The 23,326-nt window shown below is 37.6% G+C and overlaps 1 protein-coding gene across 2 annotated transcripts; it reads left to right on the top strand.

Annotated features, from left to right (window-relative positions):
- The first annotated feature begins 7,022 nt into the window (after positions 1 to 7,022).
- LOC141288352 (alcohol dehydrogenase class-3-like) lies at positions 7,023 to 16,114 on the top strand. 2 transcript variants are annotated; one of them, XM_073820476.1, is made up of 10 exons: positions 7,023 to 7,367; positions 8,116 to 8,192; positions 8,702 to 8,803; positions 11,793 to 11,943; positions 12,931 to 13,018; positions 13,120 to 13,339; positions 13,417 to 13,677; positions 13,844 to 13,976; positions 14,109 to 14,247; positions 14,443 to 15,738. In XM_073820476.1, exons 2-10 carry the CDS (start codon positions 8,175 to 8,177, stop codon positions 14,531 to 14,533), a joined length of 1,203 nt encoding a protein of 400 aa, XP_073676577.1. In that variant the 5' UTR covers positions 7,023 to 7,367; positions 8,116 to 8,174; the 3' UTR covers positions 14,534 to 15,738. The 2 variants fall into 2 exon arrangements, with proteins under 2 accessions (XP_073676577.1, XP_073676578.1); XM_073820477.1 differs by lacking the exon at positions 14,443 to 15,738 and adding an exon at positions 15,760 to 16,114 and having other exon boundaries at positions 7,028 to 7,367.
- Positions 16,115 to 23,326: the final 7,212 nt, after the last annotated feature.

The following is a 23,326-nucleotide window of genomic DNA, read 5'->3' as shown; positions in this document are numbered from 1 at the left end:
GCGTCGCTTCGCGCCCTTTTCGTAGCTTCCCGCCTAAAAGGGCGTGGTCTAGACCTATAAATATCGCTCATAGGCAGCTATTATCTGGTTTTTCATCATCAAAGCAACCAGAGCGTGCGCATGCACGGCAAGATACGCAGTACTCGTTCCCTCTCTAGAGAGAACCGAGGTTACGTTAGTAACCGAGTACGTTCTCTTACGAGAGGGAACGAGTACTGCGTAAGAAGTATCTTACGCTAGGGGACCCAGTGTAAAACGCCGTGCATGCTGAGATCTGACACCAAAGACCCAAGGGCGAAAGCCCGGGGTTCATACAGTTCATAATCACCTATAGAACTCACAGGGAGTCCGGGGAAGAGGGAGGGGCAACGCCGCACTCTTCCACATAGTGCAGCGTCACTCAGACGCTAAGTAAACGTACATACAGGGCGGGGTTACGGCCTGAGCTGACGTAAGAATAAGGGTCTTCACACAGTTTGCTCAGACACATCTTGTGCTATCACTTTCACTGTCGACCCTAGAGCTGTGCTCAGTAGACGCAGCATTCCGAGCTGATAACATCAGGTCAGACAACACTGAACATCTAGACTGACAGCAATCTGGCCTGTAAGGCGGGAACCTCCAGGTTGTAAAACCTTATAAATGTAGACGGAGAGGCCCAGCCCGCTGCCGTACAAATATCTTGCAAGGCAATCCCACTCGACCACGCCCACGATGAGGCCACGCCCCTCGTGGAATGTGCTCTGACACCTAGCGGGCACTGCATGCCCTTGGAAGCATATGCCAACGCAATAGCATCAACTATCCATCTGGATAAGCTCTGTTTCGACGCGGCCAGTCCCTTGGGACGCCCGTAAAACGAAACAAAAAGCTGCTCTGTCTGTCTAAAAGCAGACGAGCGAGACACGTAAGCTCGTAATGCCCTGACTGGGCATAGGAGGCTCGCGTCCGTTTCCTCATCATTGACCGGTAGGGCTGACAGCGCGATGACCTGTGCCCTAAACGGTGTGTTGAGTGATTTTGGAACGTAACCATGTTTGTGTTTGAGTATGACTTTAGAGTCATTAGGTCCAAATTCCATGCACGTCGCGCTCACAGAGAGTGCGTGCAAATCCCCTATGCGCTTCACTGAAGCGAGAGCCAGCAGAAACACGGTCTTAAGAGACAGGTATTTCAAATCAATCGTCTGCAGAGGCTCGAATGGTCCACCTTTCATGGCCTCTAGTACCACAGAAAGGTCCCATACGGGGACTGTGGGAGGTCTGGGGGGATTTAGTCTTCTAGCTCCCTTCAGGAAGCGAATAACTAAATCGTTCCTTCCTATTGACTGACCTAGCGTTGTGCTCGAGAACGCTGTTATGGCCGCCACATAGACTTTGAGCGTGGACGGGGTTCTGCCCTTGTCCAGCAGCTCTTGTAGAAAGGAAAGCACCTCCATCACACCACAGTTAGTGGGTGACGAGCCGCGAGCTGCTGACCATTTTGAGGAATAGAGCCGTCTCGTAGACGGGGCTCTAGCCTGCGTGATCGTGTTTAATACTCCTTTAGGGAGTTCATCATATATTCGCTGGTGGCCCAGACATGAAGGGACCACAGCTCTGGGTGAGGATGCCAAATCGAGCCGCTGGCCTGAGAGAGAAGGACTCTCCTCACTGGTATCGGCCACGGGACAGTGCTCGTCAGCTGCATCAGCGCTGGGAACCAGGGCTGGTTTTCCCAAAACGGCGTTATCAGCAGTATTGAACATCCTTTTTCCCTGACCCTCTCTATCACCTGAGGTAGGAGAGAGACGGGGGGAAAAGCATAGAGATGACGGCGGGGCCATTCGTGGGCCAGCGCGTCTCTGCTTTTTGAGTAAAATTCCAGACAGTGAGCGTTGTTCGGAGACGCAAACAGGTCTACTTCCGCTCTGCCGAATTTCTTCCACAGTAGTTGTACTGTCTGTGGGTGTAGAGACCATTCGCCTGCTGGAACATTGTTCCTGGACAGTCTGTCTGGCCCTATGTTTAGAAGCCCCGGCACATGCGCTGCTTTCAGCGAGCGCAGGTTGCGCTGAGCCCATACCAGGAGGCGTTCTGCAAGTCTGTATAGGTTTTTGGACCTGAGACCGCCCTGGCGATTTTTATAGGAAACCACTGACATGTTGTCCGAGCGGACTAATACATGGTTTCCTTTTATTTGGGGACAGAAGCGCATCAGCGCGTTCTGTACTGCCAACATTTCGAGGCAGTTGATATGCAGGAGCTTTTCCCGTTCTGACCACTGGCCAAAAGACGGTCTGCCCTCGAGCAGAGCCCCCCATCCCGAGGTGGACGCGTCCGTAGACACCACTTTTATTCTCGAGGAAGTCCCCAGGCTTACACCTAACTGGTACCAGTCGATTGCTCTCCACGGATTCAGGGCTGTGACACATTACTGATTGACCGTGATACGAAGCCGACCGGGCGCCCACGCTTGACGCGGGACGCGCGCTTTCAGCCAGAACTGCAGTGGGCGCATACATAGCAGACCCAGCTGCAGAACTGATGACGCTGAGGCCATGAGACCCAGCATTTTCTGAAATTTTTTAACCCTAATAAGGTCTTCATTTCCAGTTCATCAATTTGGTCTTTGGGGTCTATATGACCCCAACAATTGATAGAGAAATTATACAAAAAATATACATTTTTAATTATACAAATAATATATTATTTTTTTTGTTTACTTCTCATCTATTCATTAATGCTGTGTTTTGGGAGATATGAAGTACTTTTGTACATATTTACCACACAATTCCTCAACTACACCATAAGCTTGCCTATGAAATTTTATTTTTTTATGAAAAATTCACTTAAATTATGATCTAAATTTAATTTAAACTGTTTTTGGATATTGATCTAGGTGTTATGTGTAGAAGTACGCCATCTCCTGGTTAGAGATAAACCTTAATTCTTTTCAGTTTAAGAAATAAATAGTTTTGACCAGCAGAGGCCAATAGAGAGCCATTCATTTTAGTGCATGTAGCCAACTGTTGTATTACAACTTTTGAAATACATTTTTTGAATTTATTTATATATAAACATAAGAAAGGACATTTAAAATTATAAAATTTTCTCAAATAGTAGAATTTTTGTAGTTTTGGTGCATTTTGAAATGTCTATTTTTACATAATGCCACAGAAATTTTACAGAAAAATGGCACCTAAATGCCACCTAAAACACACCTAAAGGACAAGACTTGGAGTCAGAGTGTGTGTGCGTGTGTGTGTGAGTGTGTGTGAGTGTTTGTGAGTGTGTGTGAGAGAGAGAGAGAGAAAGAGAGAGAGTGAGAGAATACATGGGTGCATATGTAAGTGTGTGTTTGTTTGTCTGTGTTTGTGTGTGTGTGTGCGTGTGTGTGTGTGAGTGAGCATGTCTTTTCTACATCACATTTATGCTCTAGTAGTAGGCCTTCATTTCTGTGTGTGAATTTTTTGATTTATGCCGGATTTATAGATTTTGTTTGACAAATGAAGAAAAAATATTGAGTTTTTTTCAAATTTCCCATTCATTTCAATGTGGGGTCATATTGACCCCGAAGACCAGATTAGTAAAAAAAAAAATTACATACCTTCAGAACAATCGAATCAAGCCAGGTTTTTGTGTGTGTGTATAGACAGATTATGTAGGAAAAGTCACAAAATATTTTTCCTCTCAGATGAAGGGAACCCTTTTTTTTAATCGAGGAAACGTCGATCGGGGTCATATAGACCCCAAGGACCGATTGAGGGTTAAGTAAGATACTTCTTACGCAGTACTCGTTCCCTCTCGTAAGAGAACAATCGGCACTACCAACCTTTCCACAGATAAACAAACAGTGTTCCAACCAATCAGCGTCAGGGGTTTGGTGTTGTGGACTTTCGCTCCGCCTCCCTCACATCCCTGTGTTACGGTTTAACTGGTTACCGTGTTATCTGGTGACCAACTTCCTGATTCAGGTCCTCCGCGCCAGATGTGATGGACCGAACGCTGCAGATTCGTCGATTTTGAAAGCACAAACTGACGTGATGTTAAACTGTCTAATAAACGCACACTTGCTCATTACATGTTTTTGATATTCTTGTAAAGATGACAAATTATTGGCATGATTGCCCGTATCGGCTGAAATACGGAAAATAAATAAAAAAGTCTGTTTGGCACGGGTTTGGAACACGCGCTAAAAATAGTCACTCTCTGAAGCGACAGTAACGAACTTACTGCGCTACCGAGCTGCTTTCATTCAGCTGCGGACTTTTGGATACAAATCAGGATTTTACTCTCGGCGTGATACGCAGCTGGCTGAATCAAAGAAATGTGCCCGTGTTAACTTGTGACCTGTGTTTACCTGTTATGAAAATGAATATTATATTAAAAGTATATTACAATTTATGGTTTGTGATGTTAAAGTACATTTCATGGAGTCCCAGATAACTGTAAATTTGAGGCTACTGTGGTTTAATTACAAACGCTATCGTTAAACTATTTACTATAGTAAAAACATGGTACATTTTCTTCAGAGACTAGCTAATGTCTCGTTTGATAAATTAATAAAAATTACGTTATTTACACGTTTTTTCCGTTTTTCTTGTATAAATAGGCTACTTTGGAAAGTGACTTAAATAGAAATGATTTTGTTATAATCAAATGAGATTTTCTAGTGACAAGTAATATTTGTAAGCAGCTTTTTAACTGGAAATAACTTCAATTTATTGCAACAGTAAAATTAGATTTTGGCTAGCAAACAAGTTCACACAGGCAACACTGGGTCACAAGTTAACACAGGCAAATTCAAAGAATCTACCTTGAAGCTACCTTATGCAACAGTGTAAAAAGGGGCTAGTAGCCTACATATACCAGTGTGGTTGAATAGCTCGCTGTGATTGCATCTGCCATATAATACTATGTGCAGTCTATTACATATAGGTTAAAATCCTGTGTCAAGATTTTTAGCTATTTCATTTTTGTATGATCAAATTAGCAGACACCCATTATTTAATGGTGCTACACAATGTGTAATTTGTAGGCCTAAATATCTAAATATATTTGTAAATTAAAGTAGTACGTAAGGTAAGGTAAAAGGTTTGTAAGGTAAAAGCACACTCCGAAAATTGATCTAAGTTTGCAATTAGAGGGGTTTCTCATTAAAAAAAACATAAGTTGGGACTAATTGGTACCACAGTGAGTAATGGTGAAAAAAAGACAATGTTTTCCTTTAAAAATATATAATATATCTTTACAAAGACATGCATGAAGCTTAAATATATTGTGGACTAAGCATCATAGTAATTTTCATTGTGCCCACTTTAAGAAATGTTTTTTTTCATTCAAGAGAAGCTTGTGTTGACTGTAGTTTGCATGCGTTTTGTGGCACTGTACCATTTAAGCCTATCTTTAAAAAAAAGTGAATTTAGTGAATTTTTACATAAGTGGGGCTAACTCAACATTGCCAAATGTGATTTGTATACAATAAAAAAGTCAGGGAATTAACAAATCACTGAATTGGTTAAAATCATAATTTGCATAAAATAAGTACTTTTTTAAATTTGATTTTAAAGTTGAAAGTGGTCTTAAAAGGTACATGGGCCTAATGGGTACATTTATCCCAGCATTTACATGCAGCTTGTTGTCTACAGAAAAGGCTATATTTTATATACTATTTACTTTTAAAATACCAGCTATTGAACGCAAAATCACAATTTAACACGTTTACAAAGTAACATTTATAAGCAGCGTTTTAATTAGAATAGGCTTTATGCCGAACGTCACATGACCAACCCCGGAAAACAGGTCTCATTGCTTCCGCTTATAATGGCGATATCGACGGACTTTTAAGGTAATCAGTTAAACAAGCCAGCTGTTTATTGTGGACGTTTCATTCGATATTTATATATAAATGTTAGTGAAAAGAATAAAAATTTAAAACTTTTATATATCAATCCACATATGCGATGGACATTGGTTATGATCATTTTTAGTGTCTACTTTGAATGAATCTTGAGTAAATCATGTTCATATTTAAAGAGGGATATGCAAAACGCGTGAACCGGAAGCAACGAGACCTGTTTAGCAGAAAACGGAAGCCTGTTGGGCATAACCCCTATTTACGTTACATTTCATTCACTACAATGAAGAAATCAAGACACATGTTTCCAAAGTATTTATACTAGAAAAACGGCAAAAACAACATGGAAATAAGGTCAAGTTTTATATTAATCAAATGAGACATAAGCTTGTCTCTGAAGAAAATGTATCAAGTTTTTACTATAGTAAATATAGTTTAACAATAGCGTTTTCTAATTAAACCACAGTAGCCACACATTTACAGTTGTCTGGGACTCCATGAAATGCACTTTAACATCATAAACCATACATTGTAATATACTTTTAATATAATATTCATTTTCATAACAGGTAACACAGGTCACAAGTTAACACGGGCACATTTCTTTGATTCAGCCAGTTGCATATCACGCCGAAAGTAAAATCTTGATTTGAATACAAAACTCCGCGGCTGAATTAAAGTATCTCGGTAGCTCAGTGCGTTCGTTACTATCGCCTCACAATGCGTCTACTTTTAGTGCGTGTTCGAAACCCCTGCGAAAAAGACTTTTTTTTGTTTATTTTCCGTATTTCAGCCGCTACGGGCGATCACACCAATAATTTGTCATCTTTACAAGAATACCAGAATCATGTAATGAGCAAGTGTGCGTTTATTAGACAGCTTAATATCACGTCAGTTTGTGCTTTCAGAATCGGCGAATCTGCAGCGTTCGGTCCATCACATCTGGCGCGGAGGACCTGAATCAGGAAGTTGGTCACCAGATAACACGGTAACCAGTTAAACCGTAACACCTGCACCAGTAGGAAAGTCCACAACACCAAAGCCCTGACGCTGATTGGTTGGAACACTGTTTGTTTATCTGTGGAAAGGTTGGTAGTGCCGATTGTTTTTTTGGCATATCTCGGAGTCGGACCCTAGGCTGACCAGAGAGACGCGGTTTTTTCACAGACAATTTTTGGGGCAGGCAGCGAGCGGATCGTGATGAAAGGTCAGCTGAAATTGACACTTTATATTTTAGGCTAGAAATCGCTGATACAACCTTTAAGTGTTGCAAATTTACTTGGGGCTTCAATACATGCTGCATAAGATCAAACTTGTTTTGCTTTTGCCGCCGTTGGAAAGAGGAAGTCTGACCCACGGTTATCTGTGGGTCATCCAATCACATGAAAGCAGGACTTCGTTCAACTGCTGTATTGGTCAATCAGCCAGTAACATATGTTTTGAATAATCACAGAGCAGCTGCGCACTTGTACAAAGTACACTAGTACCAGCAGGTCCTCTCCCGAGCCCTGACAAAAACAGCTCTGCGTGTAAGTTATTAATAGCATACAAACATTTGCAAACTGTAAATCTGTGCATGCAGTTTTCTGCCTTACTGAATGCGTTTTAAGGGATGCCACGCGTTTAGCTTTGAGGGATGTCACAATCCCCTAAATGTAAATTGATTTTGAATTATATTAGTATATAGAGTTTAGTATTTGTACTTCAATTCTTTTTTTAAGATAACGTTTGTTTGTTTGTTTTGAATGTTTAAGAAATGTATACTGTTTACAAATATTTATGTTTGAAACATCGTCATCCTGCTATGAAAAGTGTTGTATGCTTGGTAGTGTAAACTTGAATGTATAAAACTCATGCTATTGTGCACTTGCATACTTCCTTATTGCTACTCCACACAGGGAGGGGTGAGTAACACATCTGATACCACATAATGCAATGTCATGCCTGTGTGCACCGTGTACACAGATATAGATATTAGTGGAATCTAGGCTTTAACTAATGTATGATGTATTTCATAAGTTTATTAATGATGATTATAATCCATCCTAAAAGTGACGCACTTTACATGAAAGTCACTGTCTCCTTTTATCTAACATGATATGCCCTCACAAATATTTAAAATATTGCAACAATGCATGTATTTTCATAATGAAATTGCAAAATTTAATTACGTTATTTGTATGTGACAATAAAAAAAATTAAACTACTTTAAAAAAACAACAACTGTGTTACATACATAACGGTTTAACATTTTAATTGTTGTTCATGTTATCTTAGGAGGCTGTTTAATAGACAACTTTGGAAACCTTTCACTGTATTAAAAGTTTGTGCTTACCATGGACACTGAGGGTAAGGTAAGGACATAAGGGGATAATTATCCTCAGATACATATCGAAGAACTAGATGAGTAAAGTTTTATCTCAAACTTTAAGTTGGTTTGAGAAAGCCTATAAAGTTTTAAACAATTGTACAAGTATAAAAGATGATGTTGCTGGCATGATTTAGCACATAATTTAACATGTTGTTAGCATGTTTTAACAAGATCAGCTTGTCGTTCACATTTTTATAGGCTGATTACAATGTTAATAGCATGTTGTTAGCATGACTCACAAGTTACTAGCATGATTAACATGTTACTAGCATGATTATGGCATGATTAGCATGTTACTAGCATGTTGTTAACATTATTAGCAAGTTACTAGCATGTTTCTAGCATGCTGCTAACATGAGTAACAAGTTGCTAGCATGATTAGCATGTTACTAGCATGTTGTTAACATTATTAGAATTTTCAAGCCAACTTAATAGTGATTTTAAAGACTATGAAACAAATCGCATTAAGATTTCTTTTTTTTTTTCTCTAAGGTTATCAAGTGCAAAGCAGCAGTGGCCTGGGAACCAGGAAAACCATTCTCCATTGAAGAAGTTGAGGTTGCCCCTCCCAAAGCGCATGAAGTGCGAATTAAGGTACAGTAGGTCTATTACACTTAAAGGAGTAGTTCACTTTCAGAACAACAATTTACAGATAATTTACTCACCCCCTTGTCATCCAAGATATTTATGTCTTTTTTTCTTCAGTCGTCAAGAAATTATATTTTTTGAAATAAACCTATCTGGAAATTTCTCCATATAATGGACTTAAATGGTGCCCCGATATTTGAATCTTCAAAATGCCGTTTAAATGCAGTTTAAATGTGGCTTCAAATGGCTGTAAACGATCCCAGCCGACGAAGAAGGGTCGGTCTTGTCTACTGAAACGTTCAGTCATTTTCTTAGAAAAATATATTTTTACATACCTTTTAAGCACTGAAACTCGTCCAGCACTAGGGCTTGTAGTGCGCGTTCTCGACTCCACGTAAGTTACTACGTCCACTGTGCTCTGCAACGCAGCGAATGCTTGAAGCAGTCCCATCACCTGACTCGCCGATTGTTTGTAACAGTGGAACAGATGTGGTCCAGTCGTGACAGCACTGAGATTCCTGCTCCGTTGGAAATGGCTGGCATTTTCCACACTTGCACCACCATCTCGTCTCGTTTGAACGTGGTCTGCCCAAGGCTTGTGTCGCCGCCGCCCTGCTCCCGTATTCACTCTCTGACAGAGTTCATCGTCTGTGTATTCCGGCTCAAAAAGGTAGGAAACGGTGAAAAACTCCATCTCATGTGCTCCTCCAGCTTCAAAGTCGTCCGACATCGTTGTACTTTATTTTGTACCTTATTGCTAAAGAGTATTTGATCGTGTTGCACTTTTCTCTTCTCGAGTTCGCGTTGTAAACACTGGGTCTGTAGTTTCGCATACGTCACGTGTGACGTTTCGACGTGAGTACGTACAGTCGGGAACGCGCACTACAAGCCCTAGTGCTGGACGAGTTTCAGTGCTTAAAAGGTATATAAAAATATGTTTTTCTAAGAAAATGACCGAACGTTTCGGTAGACAAGACCCTTCTTTGACGGCTGGGATCGTTTACAGCCATTTGAAGCTGCATTTAAACTGCATTTAAACGGCATTTTGAAGATTCAAAAATCGGGGCACCATTTAAGTCCGTTATATGGAGAAATTTCCAGAAATGTTCATCTCAAAAAACATAATTTCTTGACGACTGAAGAAAAAAAAGACATAAAAATCTTGGATGACAAGGGGGTGAGTAAATTATCTGTAAATTGTTGTTCTGAAAGTGAACTACTCCTTTAATTTGCCATGTCAGCATATAATCTGTTTACATGTGTATACTATGGCCAGGCCAGGGTCAGAAATTAACTTTTCCATTAAGGGGCAATATTGACCCCCTGGAATTGATTTCCAGTAGCATTTTTTACATTTGTATGGGTAATTTATATAATCATCTTATTATTATAGAAAAACATACTATGTTGTCTTTAATGTCAAATACTTAAAGGAACACTCCACTTTTTTTGGAAATAGGCTCATTCTCCAACTCCCCCGAGTTAATAAGTTGAGTTTTACTGTTTTTAAATCCATTCATCCATTTTCCTGTTCTGGCGATATCACTTTTAGCATAGCTTAGCATAGATCATTGAATCCTATTAGACCAATAGCATCGCATTCAAAAATTACCAACGAGTTTAGATATTTGTCCTATTTAAAACTTGACTCTTTTGTAGTTATATCATGTACTAAGACCGACGGAAAATGTAAAGCTGCGATTTTCTAGGCTGATAAGATTAGGAACTACACTCCCATTCCGGCGTAATATTTAAGGAAGTTTGCTGCCGGTAATATGGACGCAGCAGGCGCAGTAATATCATACAGCGCCTGAAATTAGTTCCCAGCTAGGTAACATTGGTCACATTGGAAGTTACCTAACTGGGAACTAATTTCAGGCCGGAATGGAAGTGTAGTTCCTAATCTTATAGGCCTAGAAATTCACAGCTTTACATTTTCCGCCAGTCTTAGTACACGATATAACTACGGAAGAGTCAAGATTTAAATTGTTGTCAATAACAGTAGACTGTTTAAAATTGTATCTAAATTATATGTACAAAAAACAGGAGCTCAAAGAGCTGCAATATTATGACATAAATCGGTAACACTTGATTTTAAGGTGTCCTTGTACATACTATGATAATAAGAACTAATCCTAACCCTAACCATATAGTAAGTACATGTAGTTAATTAATATTACTCAGTACTTAAATGTATAATTACGCTGTAACAAAGATACCTTAAAACGAAGTGTAACCCAAAAACCATTATTGCAGTCTCGTTTTCGGCACTGACTAATCTAAGCTCCTCTGATTGGCCAATTCATTCTTAAGTTTAGCAGAAACACATTTGATTGGTTATAAGGCTCAACGCTGCAAAACAAACAAAAAAACAAAAAAAAACAGTGCATTAAAGCAATCTGATGCAGTATGATCAAATCTAAATGTAATTCCATGAATTGACACTTTTCATTAATTTTTATATTTCATTTTAATTGCGACAGCCATAATACACTGTTTAAAGCAGAACAAAAATTTACAGATAATGTATTCACCCCCTTGTCATCCAAGATGTTCATGTCTTTCTTTCTTCAGGCGTAAAGAAATTGTTTTTTTGAGTAAAACAGTTCAGGATTTCTCTCCATATAATGGACTTCTATGGTGCCCCCGAGTTTGAACTTCCAAAATGCAGCTTCAAATGGCTCTAAACGATCACAGCAGAGAAAAGAAGGGTCTTATCTAGCAAAACGATGGGTTATTTTCTAAAAAAAAAAAAAAAATTTATATACTTTTTAACCTCAAATGCTCATCTTGTCTAGCTCAGCAAGACGAGCGTTTGAGATTAAAAAGTATATAAGTTGTAAATGTTTTTAGAAAATAACCGATCGTTTCACTAGATAAGACACTTCTTCCTCGTCTGGGATCATTTAGAGCCCTTTGAAGCTGCATTTAAACTGCATTTTGGAAGTTCAGTATTTATGTATCAGACTAATGACTATCAATTGACTCATGTCAGATAGTAGCATCTGGAGTATGCCACACAGACTGGACTTTCCTGCATGAGGTTGGTCAAACTATGAATCCCCAGCCCTTTCCTGTGGTCTTGGGACATGAGGGGGCAGGAGTGGTGGAAAGTGTTGGTCCAGGTGTCACAAAGATGTCCAAAGGTAAACATTTTTTGGCTAACTTTAAGTAGTAATTTCTGCCAAACATAAATCATTAAATTATAATTGGTCCTAAAAAAATGTGCAGAAGTACAAAACATATATAGAACATGTACAATACAACAAGCACATACACCACCAGTCAAAAGTTCTTTAACAGTAAGATTTTTAATGTGTTTTAAAGAAGTCTCTGCTCACCAAGCCTACATTTATTTGATAAAAAAACAGCAAAATCAGTAATGTGAAATATTTTTACTGTATTTAAAATAACTGCTTTATATTTCAATATATTTTAAAATGTAATTTATTCCTGTGATCAAAGCTAAAATTTCAGCATCAATACCCCAATCTTCAGTGTCACATTAGCTTTCAGAAATCATAGAAATAATTCTAACATGCTGATTTGCTGTTCAAGAAACATTTATTATTATTATTATCAATGATATTCAATAGAAATTTAATATAAATATTTAATAGAAATAACCAAAGACTTTTATTTAACAAGGATGCTTTAAACTGATGATAAAGTAATGCTAAAGATATTTATAATGTTATATTTCAGATAAATGCTGTTATTCTGAACTTTCTATTTATCAAAGAAACCTGAAAAAAATTCTACTCCGCTGTTTTCAACATAATAATAATAAATGTTTTTTGAGCAGCAAGTCAAAATATTAGAATGATTTCTGAAGGATCACATGACAGGAGTATTTTAAAATATATTCAAAAACAGAAAACAGTTATTTTAAATAGTACAATTTTTACTGTTTTTGCTGTACTTTGGATCAAATAAATGCAGGCTTGGTGAGCAGAGGAGACTTCTATAAAAAAAAAAAACATAAATCTTTTGACTGGTAGTGTACAAAGAAATAGCAAGATCAACAGTGATTTAATAAATAAATACATATTTTTTTAAATTTACTGTACATACATTTTCTTTTTTTGCTTTAACACAAAACACTGTGCTGCCGTTCAACCATTTGTCTACAGGAGACAAAGTTATTCCTTTAGTCGTCCCACAATGTGGAAAATGTGAACGCTGTCTGAATCCAAAAACAAACCTCTGCACCAAAAACTGGTGAGCTAATGTTACTGAGTGATGTTCTTCTGAACTAGACTATATTCATGAGGTAGGTGATAATACCAATCAATTCCATTTAGACCCTCTTTATTTCCTAGGGAAAAAAATCAGCAGTGTCTTCTTGCAGATGGCACAAGCAGGATCACCTGCAAGAATCAGCAGATTTACCAGTTTATTGGTATCAGCACCTTCTCTGAATATACTGTTGTGGCAGAGGACAGCGTCACCAAGATTCACCCAGATGCTCCACTGGACAAAGTCTGTCTGCTGGGCTGTGGAGTGTCTACAGGATATGGAGCTGCAGTGAACACAGGAAAAGTGTGTTGATACATAAAATAAAAATAAAACTTCCCCAGCAGGTAGTTTGTCATATTGTCTGACGTTGTCTTCTCCAGGTAGAATCTGGCTCTACATGTGCGGTGTTTGGTTTGGGAGCTGTCGGACTGGCAGCTGTCATGGGATGCAAGGCTTCCGGTGCTTCCAGGATCATCGCTGTTGACCTCAACCCAGACAAGTCTAAGATCGCCAAGTTATTTGGAGCGACTGAGTTTGTGAACCCTAAAGACCACAGTAAACCCATTCAGGAGGTGCTGAGGGAGCTGACTAATGGTGGTGTTGACTTTTCTATTGAGTGTGTGGGGAATGTGGGAGTTATGGTAAGTTAGTGTAGAAAAGTCTTGAATCTTGTATCTTGCAATACTTTTAGGGTCGGGGAGATCTATTTCAAATTGCGAAAGCAAATGACCACATAGTCACAGAAAAATATTACTGATCCAAAATCATATGTAGATGCACTGATAAAATGTCCTATCTTACAATCAGAGGGCTGCTGTGGAAGCATGTAGTCCTGCAGGGGGAGTCTGTGTGATGGTGGGCTGGACCCGAAAGGGAGAACTTACTCTGGTCTCTGAGGATATTCTGATAGGAAAAACTCTGAAAGGCTCCTATTTTGGCGGTAAAGCATGCCTGATCAATTTAAATGTATCTTATGATGGAATTCTAATGTGTATGTTGCAGTTGCAATACCAGGTTTTGTGATACGAAGAGTTATGTCAAATATTTAAGTAATTTCCTATCTGATTGACAGGTTGGAAGAGTGTTGAGGCAGTGCCCAAGTTGGTACAGGATTATATGAGCGGGAAGCTTCTGCTGGATGAATTTGTGACACACAGACTGGGTCTAGATCAGGTTAATCAGGCCTTCGAGCTTATGATCACTGGGAAAAGGTAAGTTCTGCCATTTTTCAGTATTTCAGTAGTCTGGTATAGTCACATTCCACACGCATAAATTCTTTGTTATGCAATTTAATTATCTGCAGTGCCTTGCGAAAGTATTCATACCCCTTCATTTTTTTTTGACATTTTGTTATGTTTCTGCCTTATGTTAAACTGCTTTAAATTACGTCTTTTCTCTCTCCTCAGCTATCTGCACTCCATACACCATAATAGCAAAGCAAAAAACAAGTTTTTAATATTTTTGCAAATGTATTTAAAATATATCTGGGACAGTTGAAATTTAGCTCAGGAGCATTCATATTGCTTGTACAGTATATGTTGCTACACTTCGAGTGAAGTTAACCTGTGACAAATTCAATTGAATGGATATGATTTGGAAAGGCACATACATCTTAATAAAAGGTCTAACAGCTGAAAATGCATATCAAAGCAAAAAACAAGTCCTAAGGTTAAAAAACTGCCTGTAGAGCTCAAAAACAGGATTGTTCACAGAAGCATGTACTCTCTGTTACCCTTAATGAAATAAGTCTGAAACAACCAGGACTCTTCCTAGAGCTAGCCAAACTGAGCAATTGATGGAGAAGGGCTTTGGTTGGAGCGGTAACCAAGAACCTGATGGTCACTCTAGTTGAGCTCCATAATCATATATGCAGATTTGGGAAACTTATAAAAGGACAAACATCACTGCAACACTCCACCGATCTGGGCTGTATGGAGGTGTGGCAACACTCAATCCTCTTCTCAGTGAAGACACATGAAAAAACACTTGGAATTTGCAAAAAAGCACCTAAAGGACCCTCACACTGTGAGAAACAAGATTCTCTGGTCTGATGAACCTCAATTCCAAGCATCATGTCTGAAGGAAACCAGGCATTGCTCATTGCCTGAAGAGAACCATCCCAAAAGTGAGAGACTCGTCAGAGTAGAAGAAAAACTTATTGCACTGAAACACTGAGATAGCCTTAATGAAAACCCAGTCGAGAGCATTCTGAACCTCAGACTGAGCAGAAGGTTCACCTTCCAACAGGACAATGACCCTAAGCACACCGCAAGATTGCTTTAAACTCTGTGAATGTTCTTGAGTGGCCCAGCCACAGCCTGGGCTTGAACCTAATCAAACATTTTTGGAAAAACTTGCAAATCTGCCCCCATCCAACCTGACACCCCTTGTGTGGTGAAGAGGTGAGGAGAAGAATGGCAGATAATTGACAAATGAAGATGTGCAAAACTTGTCACTTTATACCCAAAAAGACTTGAGGCTGAAAAGGTGCTTCAGCTAAGTACTCAGTTAAGGGTATGGATACTTATGCAATGTACTTATTGCAGTTTTTTTTATTTATTTATTACTTGTCGAAGTTGTGAAAATTCAGTTTTAGCTTTGTCAAGTAATTTAAAGCAGTTTAACATAAGCCAGCAACATAAAACGTAAAAAAAAATTAAGGGGTATGAATACTTTCACAAGGCACTGTACATACACTTAATCTCTTTCTCTCTCTTTTTTAGTATTCGTACAGTGATCAAGATGTGAAATGAAGGTAACTTTGTCTTCAAACAGAAGTGTATATATTCTGTTGTGACATTATATCAATCAGGGAACATTCAGAGTTGTCATAATGCAATGCAATTATGCAATAAAGCTGCATAGACCTCCAGTTTAGATCTCATTGGTCCCAAATTCTATTCAGCATAATTATACAGTAAACATTTATAAACTTGTCAAGTCAGATGACTATTTTATATTCGGTATGGTTTCATGTGTACTGTACAAAGAAGTTTTGATATGCTTCTTTAAAATGCTTATATTCTCAAGGAATATGTACTGAGGCACAATGTACCTGTTTCATACAATAAAGCTTAATCTGATGCATTTGATTTGGTTGTATCTTTTCTCTCTCACCAGTAGATGGCAAGCTTGTACTACAAAACATCCCTATTGGCTTCCTTTGTCTTCTGTGTGCTGTCTGCATTGAGACTCTTGAGTTTTTTCAGTCTAACCTTTCATTTCAGGCTTGACTCAATATCTGAGTGTTTTTGTGTTTATGTTCCACATCATTACAGAGCAAACCATGAGCACTCCAGTTCCTTAACTATCATATTCCATTATTGCCCTTTGAAACCACTATCCACCAGTTTCCATGTACAATAATAATATCATCTGAGCCTTTATTGTCTTCTACTGGGACGTGAGAAGTCTCTAGAAAAATAGAAAGAATTTGGTCATAGGGAGATGGATGGGTGTGTGTCACTAGGGGTTACATGCAGCTGATCACGGGTTGCATTTTGACCTTGGTAATATTATATATTGATTTAATACAGCATGCTCTTGAGGGTTAGAATAGCAGTTGTGGCCTGTCAGAGCCAGAGACAGAAGGCTGGCTGGGGAATGCCTCTCCGTGATGAACTGGGATGCCTGTCCAGGAATTTGCTTTATTGTAGTTCCATTCAGATCAAATGAATACTCTTGGCAGATCCCCCTCCCCCCTTTTCCATCTTTACGTAAAATGGAAAATGATGCGAAGTCTCTCTCACGTTCACCCCACCCCTGCCATATCGTGCAATCAATCAGTGATTCAAAGCTGTGAGTTTTTGCTGCTTTTTCATTGAAACTGAGAAAGATTGCTGAAAAATGGAGACATCAACTGATAGAAGACAAGTAGCAACAGGTGCCTGTTCACTGAGAATTGTTTAGGGGACAAATTTACAAAGGCCCACTAGGTAATATATTGGTGGTCAAAATTATTAGAACACTAGTATTTTAACGACCATCTAAAATGGTTTTAAATCAGTAGTGCACTCTTAAAAATAAAGGTGATTTAAAAGGTTCTTCACAGCGATGCCATTGAAGAACCATTTTTGGTTCCACAAAGAACCATTCAGTCAAAGGTTCTTTAAAAAAAAAAAAGAACCATTTCTTTCTTACCTTTTTATGATCTGAACAGCCTTCTTTCACCCCAAAGAACCTTTTGTGAAACAAAAAAGTTCTTCAGATGTTAAAGGTTCTTTACAGAACCCTTTAGACAAAAAAAAAAAAGGTTCTTCTAATCTATGGCATCGTGAAGCATCTTTATTTTTAAGAGTGTAGGTGCACTTGCACATAGTTTTTCAGGTAGCTTTGCAGGTAGGTTTCTTGAAGCATCTTGGAGACGTTGTCATAGTTCTTCAGGAATTGGTCGGTCTCAGTTTGTTCTGTCAGACTGGATGATGATGAGATCAAATCTCTGTGTGGAGCACTGGTTGTTGTCAGACTCCTTGTGCAAACAAAAATCTCACTGGATTATTACAATAAATGGCAAAAAATAATGTTTGGAAATGTAAACTAAAATTTCCTAACGACACACTACAGCAAAAGAGAAATAACTAACTTAAAACCATTTTTAGCTGGTAAAAATCGTGTTCTAATAATTTTGGCCACCACTGTATGTATTATATTTCATTACATTCAAAGCTTTTCTTAAAATAAAGTAAGATACACAAAGGTTTATATTTACGAAGTCATTCATTTCAGGATTGTTTCTTTTCAGATATGTTGCTAAAAGTAATGAACCTAGACTGCACTTTTTGTTTTGAAATTTGAAATTCTACTATGTTACACTTATCGTGATAATTATTTCAGCAGTAAAGACGTTGGTTGTGATGTATGTTTCTACACTGAATGACTCCTTTGAGTCGGTCAAATTAATATCTTTTTCAAAACCTTGAATCGTTTGAACCAAAGCGACTAATTTGTTGTATTTTTTATAATTCCGCACTCTGAGGACATCTGGTGGTTAATGCAAAAACATATTCGTTGACGTGTTCTTGTCATATTGTAACGATGACAACAAAACATTACAGATATAGACGTTACTCAGGGTAGTGCCATATTTCATTTTTGACAGGAATGAACTACATACCGATTGTTCAGCTGACAAAACTTCTTCGAGAGGAAGACAAACCTTCCTGTAGACAAAATCTCTTTAAAACAAATGTGAACGTTTTTTAAATGACATATTTCAGGACCTTTAATACAGTACATGCCATTGTAAAAACTGTAAGTTTATCCCTCACATCCTTTCATCCGCGTTATATTAATTATGACTTTCTAACTTGATTAAGGTCTAAGGTAGTTTACAAAGTACATCTATAAAATTAGTAAACAATTTACTGGGGAACAAGTTTATATTACTTTTACAGACAAAACTATAAGAATTTAACAGAAAAATCTATATCACTTTTGAATCTGCACTAGCTTGAATCAAGTTTTTAAATTGTCTGAAGCGATTATATGTTTTATCTAAATTCTAAACATTTATATTTTTTATCTTCAAAAATGATTCCATGCTAATTCACATACTGTAAGTCACATGTCTATCATAAGGCTGTGACCTTTGATTAGGCTGCCCTGTGTGTTTTTCATCAACATGATTGACATATAAATAGAAGGCATAGTCAGTAAAGCAATGGAGTATCAGATTCTAATGAAGAATAACGATTTGTCCTGTGTGCTTACCATGACAGATATGAGACATATTCCTCTCACATGAGCTTGGTCCAGGCAAATATCAGGCATTTACCCTGCCAAATGTGTAGTCGGCGCCGTGCATCATTCCGACAGACATGACAGCCTCATAAGGAAAATTGACAAACAACGGAAATGCCAGCATAGGTAAATATTGCTGAGCAAATATAGCCTGGAAGAGAAAAAATGTCAAAGGGGCTGAGTTGCCTTCCTCAATATTTAGATGGGGATCAAAAGATTTCTCCCTTAATTATTATATTTAATGTGTGTGAGGGTGTTCAAATGCGTGTGGGGGTGCACCTGTGTGTGTGATTGTGTGACACTGCTAGGTGGCGGTGCAGAAAATCCTAGTGCCAAATCACTATGGCCACATTGCAGATCTTTCAGTGATCATAAGAACCGATTTTTTAAGTTCTCGAGCATGTCTTAGCCAATATACAGTTGAAGCCAAAAGTTTACATACAACAAAATGTTAATTATTTTACCAAAATAAGAGGGATCGTAGAAAATGCATGTTATTCTTTATTACTGACCTGAATAAAATATTTCAAATAAAAGATGTTTACATGTAGTCCACAAGAGAAAATATTAGTTGAATTTATAAAAATGACCCCGTTCAAAAGTTTACATACACTTGAATTTTAACTCTGTGTTGTTACCTGAATGATCCACAACTTTTTGTTTTTTGTTTAGTGTTTTGTTTGCTCTGAACTACCCTCTGTTTTTCAGAAAAATCCTTCAGCTCCCACAAATTCTTTGGTTTTTCAGCATTTTTGTGTATTTTAACCCTTTTTGAGATCCATCCATTAAGAGCCAGTAAATGAAAACATTTTAAATTTGTACATCAAGGTAAAAGTAACTTTTTTTGTGTAAGCATCTTCTGTAGCTTCTGAAGGACAGTAATAAATGAAAATATATATATATATTTAGGCAAAATAAGAAAAATGTACACAATTTTCATTCAAATTTCAACTCTTAATGCATCTTGTTTCCTTCTGAAGCATCAGTGAGCATTTGAACCTTCTATAATAGTTGCATATGAGCAACTGAGTCCCTCAATTGTCCTCAAAATCATACAGTCGTTGTTGGAAAGGGTTCAAATACACAAAAATGCTGAAAAACCAAAGAATTTGTATGTAAACTTTTGAATGGGGTAATTTTTTATAAATTCCAATATTATGTTCTCTTGTGGACGGCATGCATGTTGTATGATCCCTCTTATTTTGGTAAAATAATTAACATTTCGCATATTCTGCAAGGTGTATGTAAACTTTTGACTTAAAACTGTATATGACAAACTGGTTAGACCATGTAGGATCTGGGCCATAACCTATAAAGCGTGACTGTGAATGACATTACGCAAACTGAGAGACAAATCCCATGATTCATTTGATCTGAATATAGAAAAACGCATTTGTAATGCCCTTGAAATGTTAATGTATTTATGTCAGTTTACTTAGTACTTGCCGTGATTTATGTGCACAGGTAAATCAAGATTTGTCAGGACGAAGACTTTGCCAGTTGGAATTCCTCTCATGTGGAAAATGAACAAATAACACGTCATTGTGTCTTGCGCAAGTACGAACAACTGAGTCAAGATTCATTATAAATATATGACTGTCTACTTGAATGTTCGTTTGAAGTTGTTTCTGTGATGCTAAGGCATAAAATTCTGTTTTGGTTGTCTGTATTCTTTGCTTTGAAAGATGTGCTTCCTTTACTTTGCTATTCAGTGCTCAAAGGGTTTGGCGGAGAACATGAACAAACACAACCTTTGGATTGTCTTAATTGATGGTACACTCAAGCTTCAGTGGCAATGATAACGTTGAAACAAGTACCTAAGACAGAGAGACAGACAGCACACATACACAGAGAGAGAGTTCAGAGAAAAAGACAGTGGCCTAGTTCAGATGAACACAAAGCTCAAACTGCCATGGAAGAATGCGTCCCTAAGTCAGGGAAAGACCACCCTGGTTGAGGCCCTGTTTTAGCAGTAAATCCGGGCCATTAGTGTTAATGCCAGCCAATGCCTCAGACATCCCCAGCCTAAAGCTCAACACAGCAAACCCGGATCCAGTGACACAGTCCTGGGTGCTCTAGCAAGGGAAACCCCTTATCAAACGCGCCTAGAAGGGTTAGGAGAGGTCAGCAGTACTGAAGTTGCACACCTGCACTGCCGCAGATCTCCTCGTCTGAAGTTGGTTGACATTGGATTAGCATAGCCTGTTGGGAATTTTAAAGGAGGTAAATCATAATTATTTGACTGGTGAAATGACTATGTACATATTTTCTTCATTAAGTAAAACCATCCTTTCATTCCAATAGGATTGTATTATATTTGACAAAAGTAGTGCTTAATGGTAATTTATAAATACACTGCCTTTCAAAAGTTTGGGATCAGTATGATTTAAAAAAAATTAATCTATTATTCAGTTTTTATTATTTTTTTGTTTGAATAAATGCAGTCTTAAGAGACTTTCTTACAAAAGCATTAACAAACATTTGAAAAGTAGACCTAGTGAAAATAAATATATATACATTTCAAGTTGTATAAATAAAAAGGATTATTACGTAAAGTTGTAGACATGCATCACAGAGCTAGTGCAAGACAAATATTTGTGGTTAAAAAGTACATACATTTCTTTTATCCTTTTTTTTTAGAAAATGACACTCGTTTTACTTGACACTCGTTTTAAACCCGTTGATCCCAATTGAAGTCCATTATATGAGAAAAATCCTCACTGCAAAAAATGCTTTTCTTACTTAGATATTTTTTGTCTTGTTTCCAGCCAAAATATCTAATAATTCTTAAATCAAGAAGGATTTTATAAAGTAAACGTAAAAATATTTTCAGAAAAAACAAATCAAAATTAAATGAGCTTTTGCTTAGAACAAGCAAAATAATCTGCTAATGGACTAAGCAAAACAAAATCTTATTTCAAACAGAAAACAAGATTGTTTTTCTTGTTTCAAACAAAAACACTTAATTTTGACTCGTTTTTTTTTTTTTCTGAAAACAAGACAATAAGTTTTACTCGTCTAGAAAATCCTTCTAGAATCTAAAAAATCTAAGAAAGTGCTGGCATGTTTTCCTCAAAAATTTATTTTCAACTGAAGAAAAAGCCTTGAACGTTTTAGATGACATAGGAGTGAGTAAATTATGTTCAACCAATCAAAAATTAGCTTGAAAAGTGAACCTATTTTAAAAGCAGCTGTCAGCCTTCTTAAAAAAAGTCACTCCCCAACACTGAAAAAAAAGGTTTGAGACAATGTTATGGTTTGTTTGTTATGACGGTTTGCTAATACTCACGTACAAGATTTGAGGTCATGTTGCGTAATAGCTGTGAAGGGACACAAAAACACCCACATACACCACCGAAATGGATGGTTAGCATTAGTGTCTGAGGAGCAATTACGCAATTGCAGTGTTAAGAAACACCGTCAGGCTTGTAAATGGGAGGACGGGCCTCGGCACCCGTGATTCTCTGATGTTTTGACTGCAATGACACAAAGTCTTGCCTAACAAAATTTATGTACTCTGATAAATATGTTTGTTGCATTGTACCCAGATGTGTTACACAAAAAGACATGGGTGTGGAGGGATAAATAAGACAGAAATTAGCAACACCATTCTCTGTCTGCCTCCCACACAACAGAGATACAGACGGCACAAGAGACATTTAGAATATATGCTGTCTGTTATCTTGAGCTAAGCCTGGCCTTAGGTTCAATAGCTCACTGGCTTAAATCTTACACCATATGCTGCTTGGAGATTTCCAATGGATTTGTCATTTTATCTGTTGATCTACACATCCACGGCGTGAAGATGTAACCTTTTTCCCTATTTTACTGTAGTACATCCTTCTTATTTTTGCCATTTGTGACCCTGGACCACAAAACCAGCTATAATAGCCAACAATACACTGTATGGGTCAAAACTATCGATTTTTCTTTTATGTATAAAATCATTAGCATATTAAGTAAAGATCATGTTCTATTAAGATATTTTGGAAATTTAATATTGTAAATAAAACAAAACCTAATTCTTGATTAGTAATATGTATCGCAAAGAACTTTATTTGGACAACTTTAAAGGCGATTTTCCCAATATTTAGATTTTTTTGCACCCTCAGATTCCAGATTTTCAAATAGTTGTATTTCAGCCAAATATTCTCCTATCCTAACAAACCATATATCAATGGAAAACTTTATTTAGCTTTCAGATGATGTATCAATCTCAGTTTCATAAAATTGACTCGTATGACTCTTTGTGTGGTCTCATCCGTGTCCAGATATTTGTAGCTGTACAAAACAGCTCGTTTTGCTTCTTGATATTGTGTCTTACCATATTTTTAAAAATATAATTACCTTAATTATGAACATGCTGGTTTTAAGTGAAAACAGTTTTGCTGTTTACTGCACGTTGTTATCCTTCTTGTTATTTCCCTATAGCAGTTAATTAACCTTAAAAGTCTCATAGGCTTTCTTCTGCGTGGAAAAATAAGATGGAAAGGGCCCTATGAAATCCGTTGTATTTTTCCCCAAATTCCATTTATTTCTGTTTTAAATTGT

Source organism: Garra rufa, chromosome 16 (genome assembly GCF_049309525.1).
Source record: "Garra rufa chromosome 16, GarRuf1.0, whole genome shotgun sequence".
NCBI classification, from domain to species: domain Eukaryota; kingdom Metazoa; phylum Chordata; class Actinopteri; order Cypriniformes; family Cyprinidae; genus Garra; species Garra rufa.
Note: the sequence above shows the minus strand (reverse complement) of the source record. Positions and strands in the feature narration are given on the sequence as shown.

Bases quoted from the DNA above. Each gene is read 5' to 3' on its own strand.
- LOC141288352 (XM_073820476.1), top strand. The intron at 13,340-13,416 runs GTGTGTTGATAC...TGTCTTCTCCAG, and splicing joins CTGCAGTGAACACAGGAAAA to GTAGAATCTGGCTCTACATG. The intron at 13,977-14,108 runs GTAAAGCATGCC...TCTGATTGACAG, and splicing joins GAAAGGCTCCTATTTTGGCG to GTTGGAAGAGTGTTGAGGCA.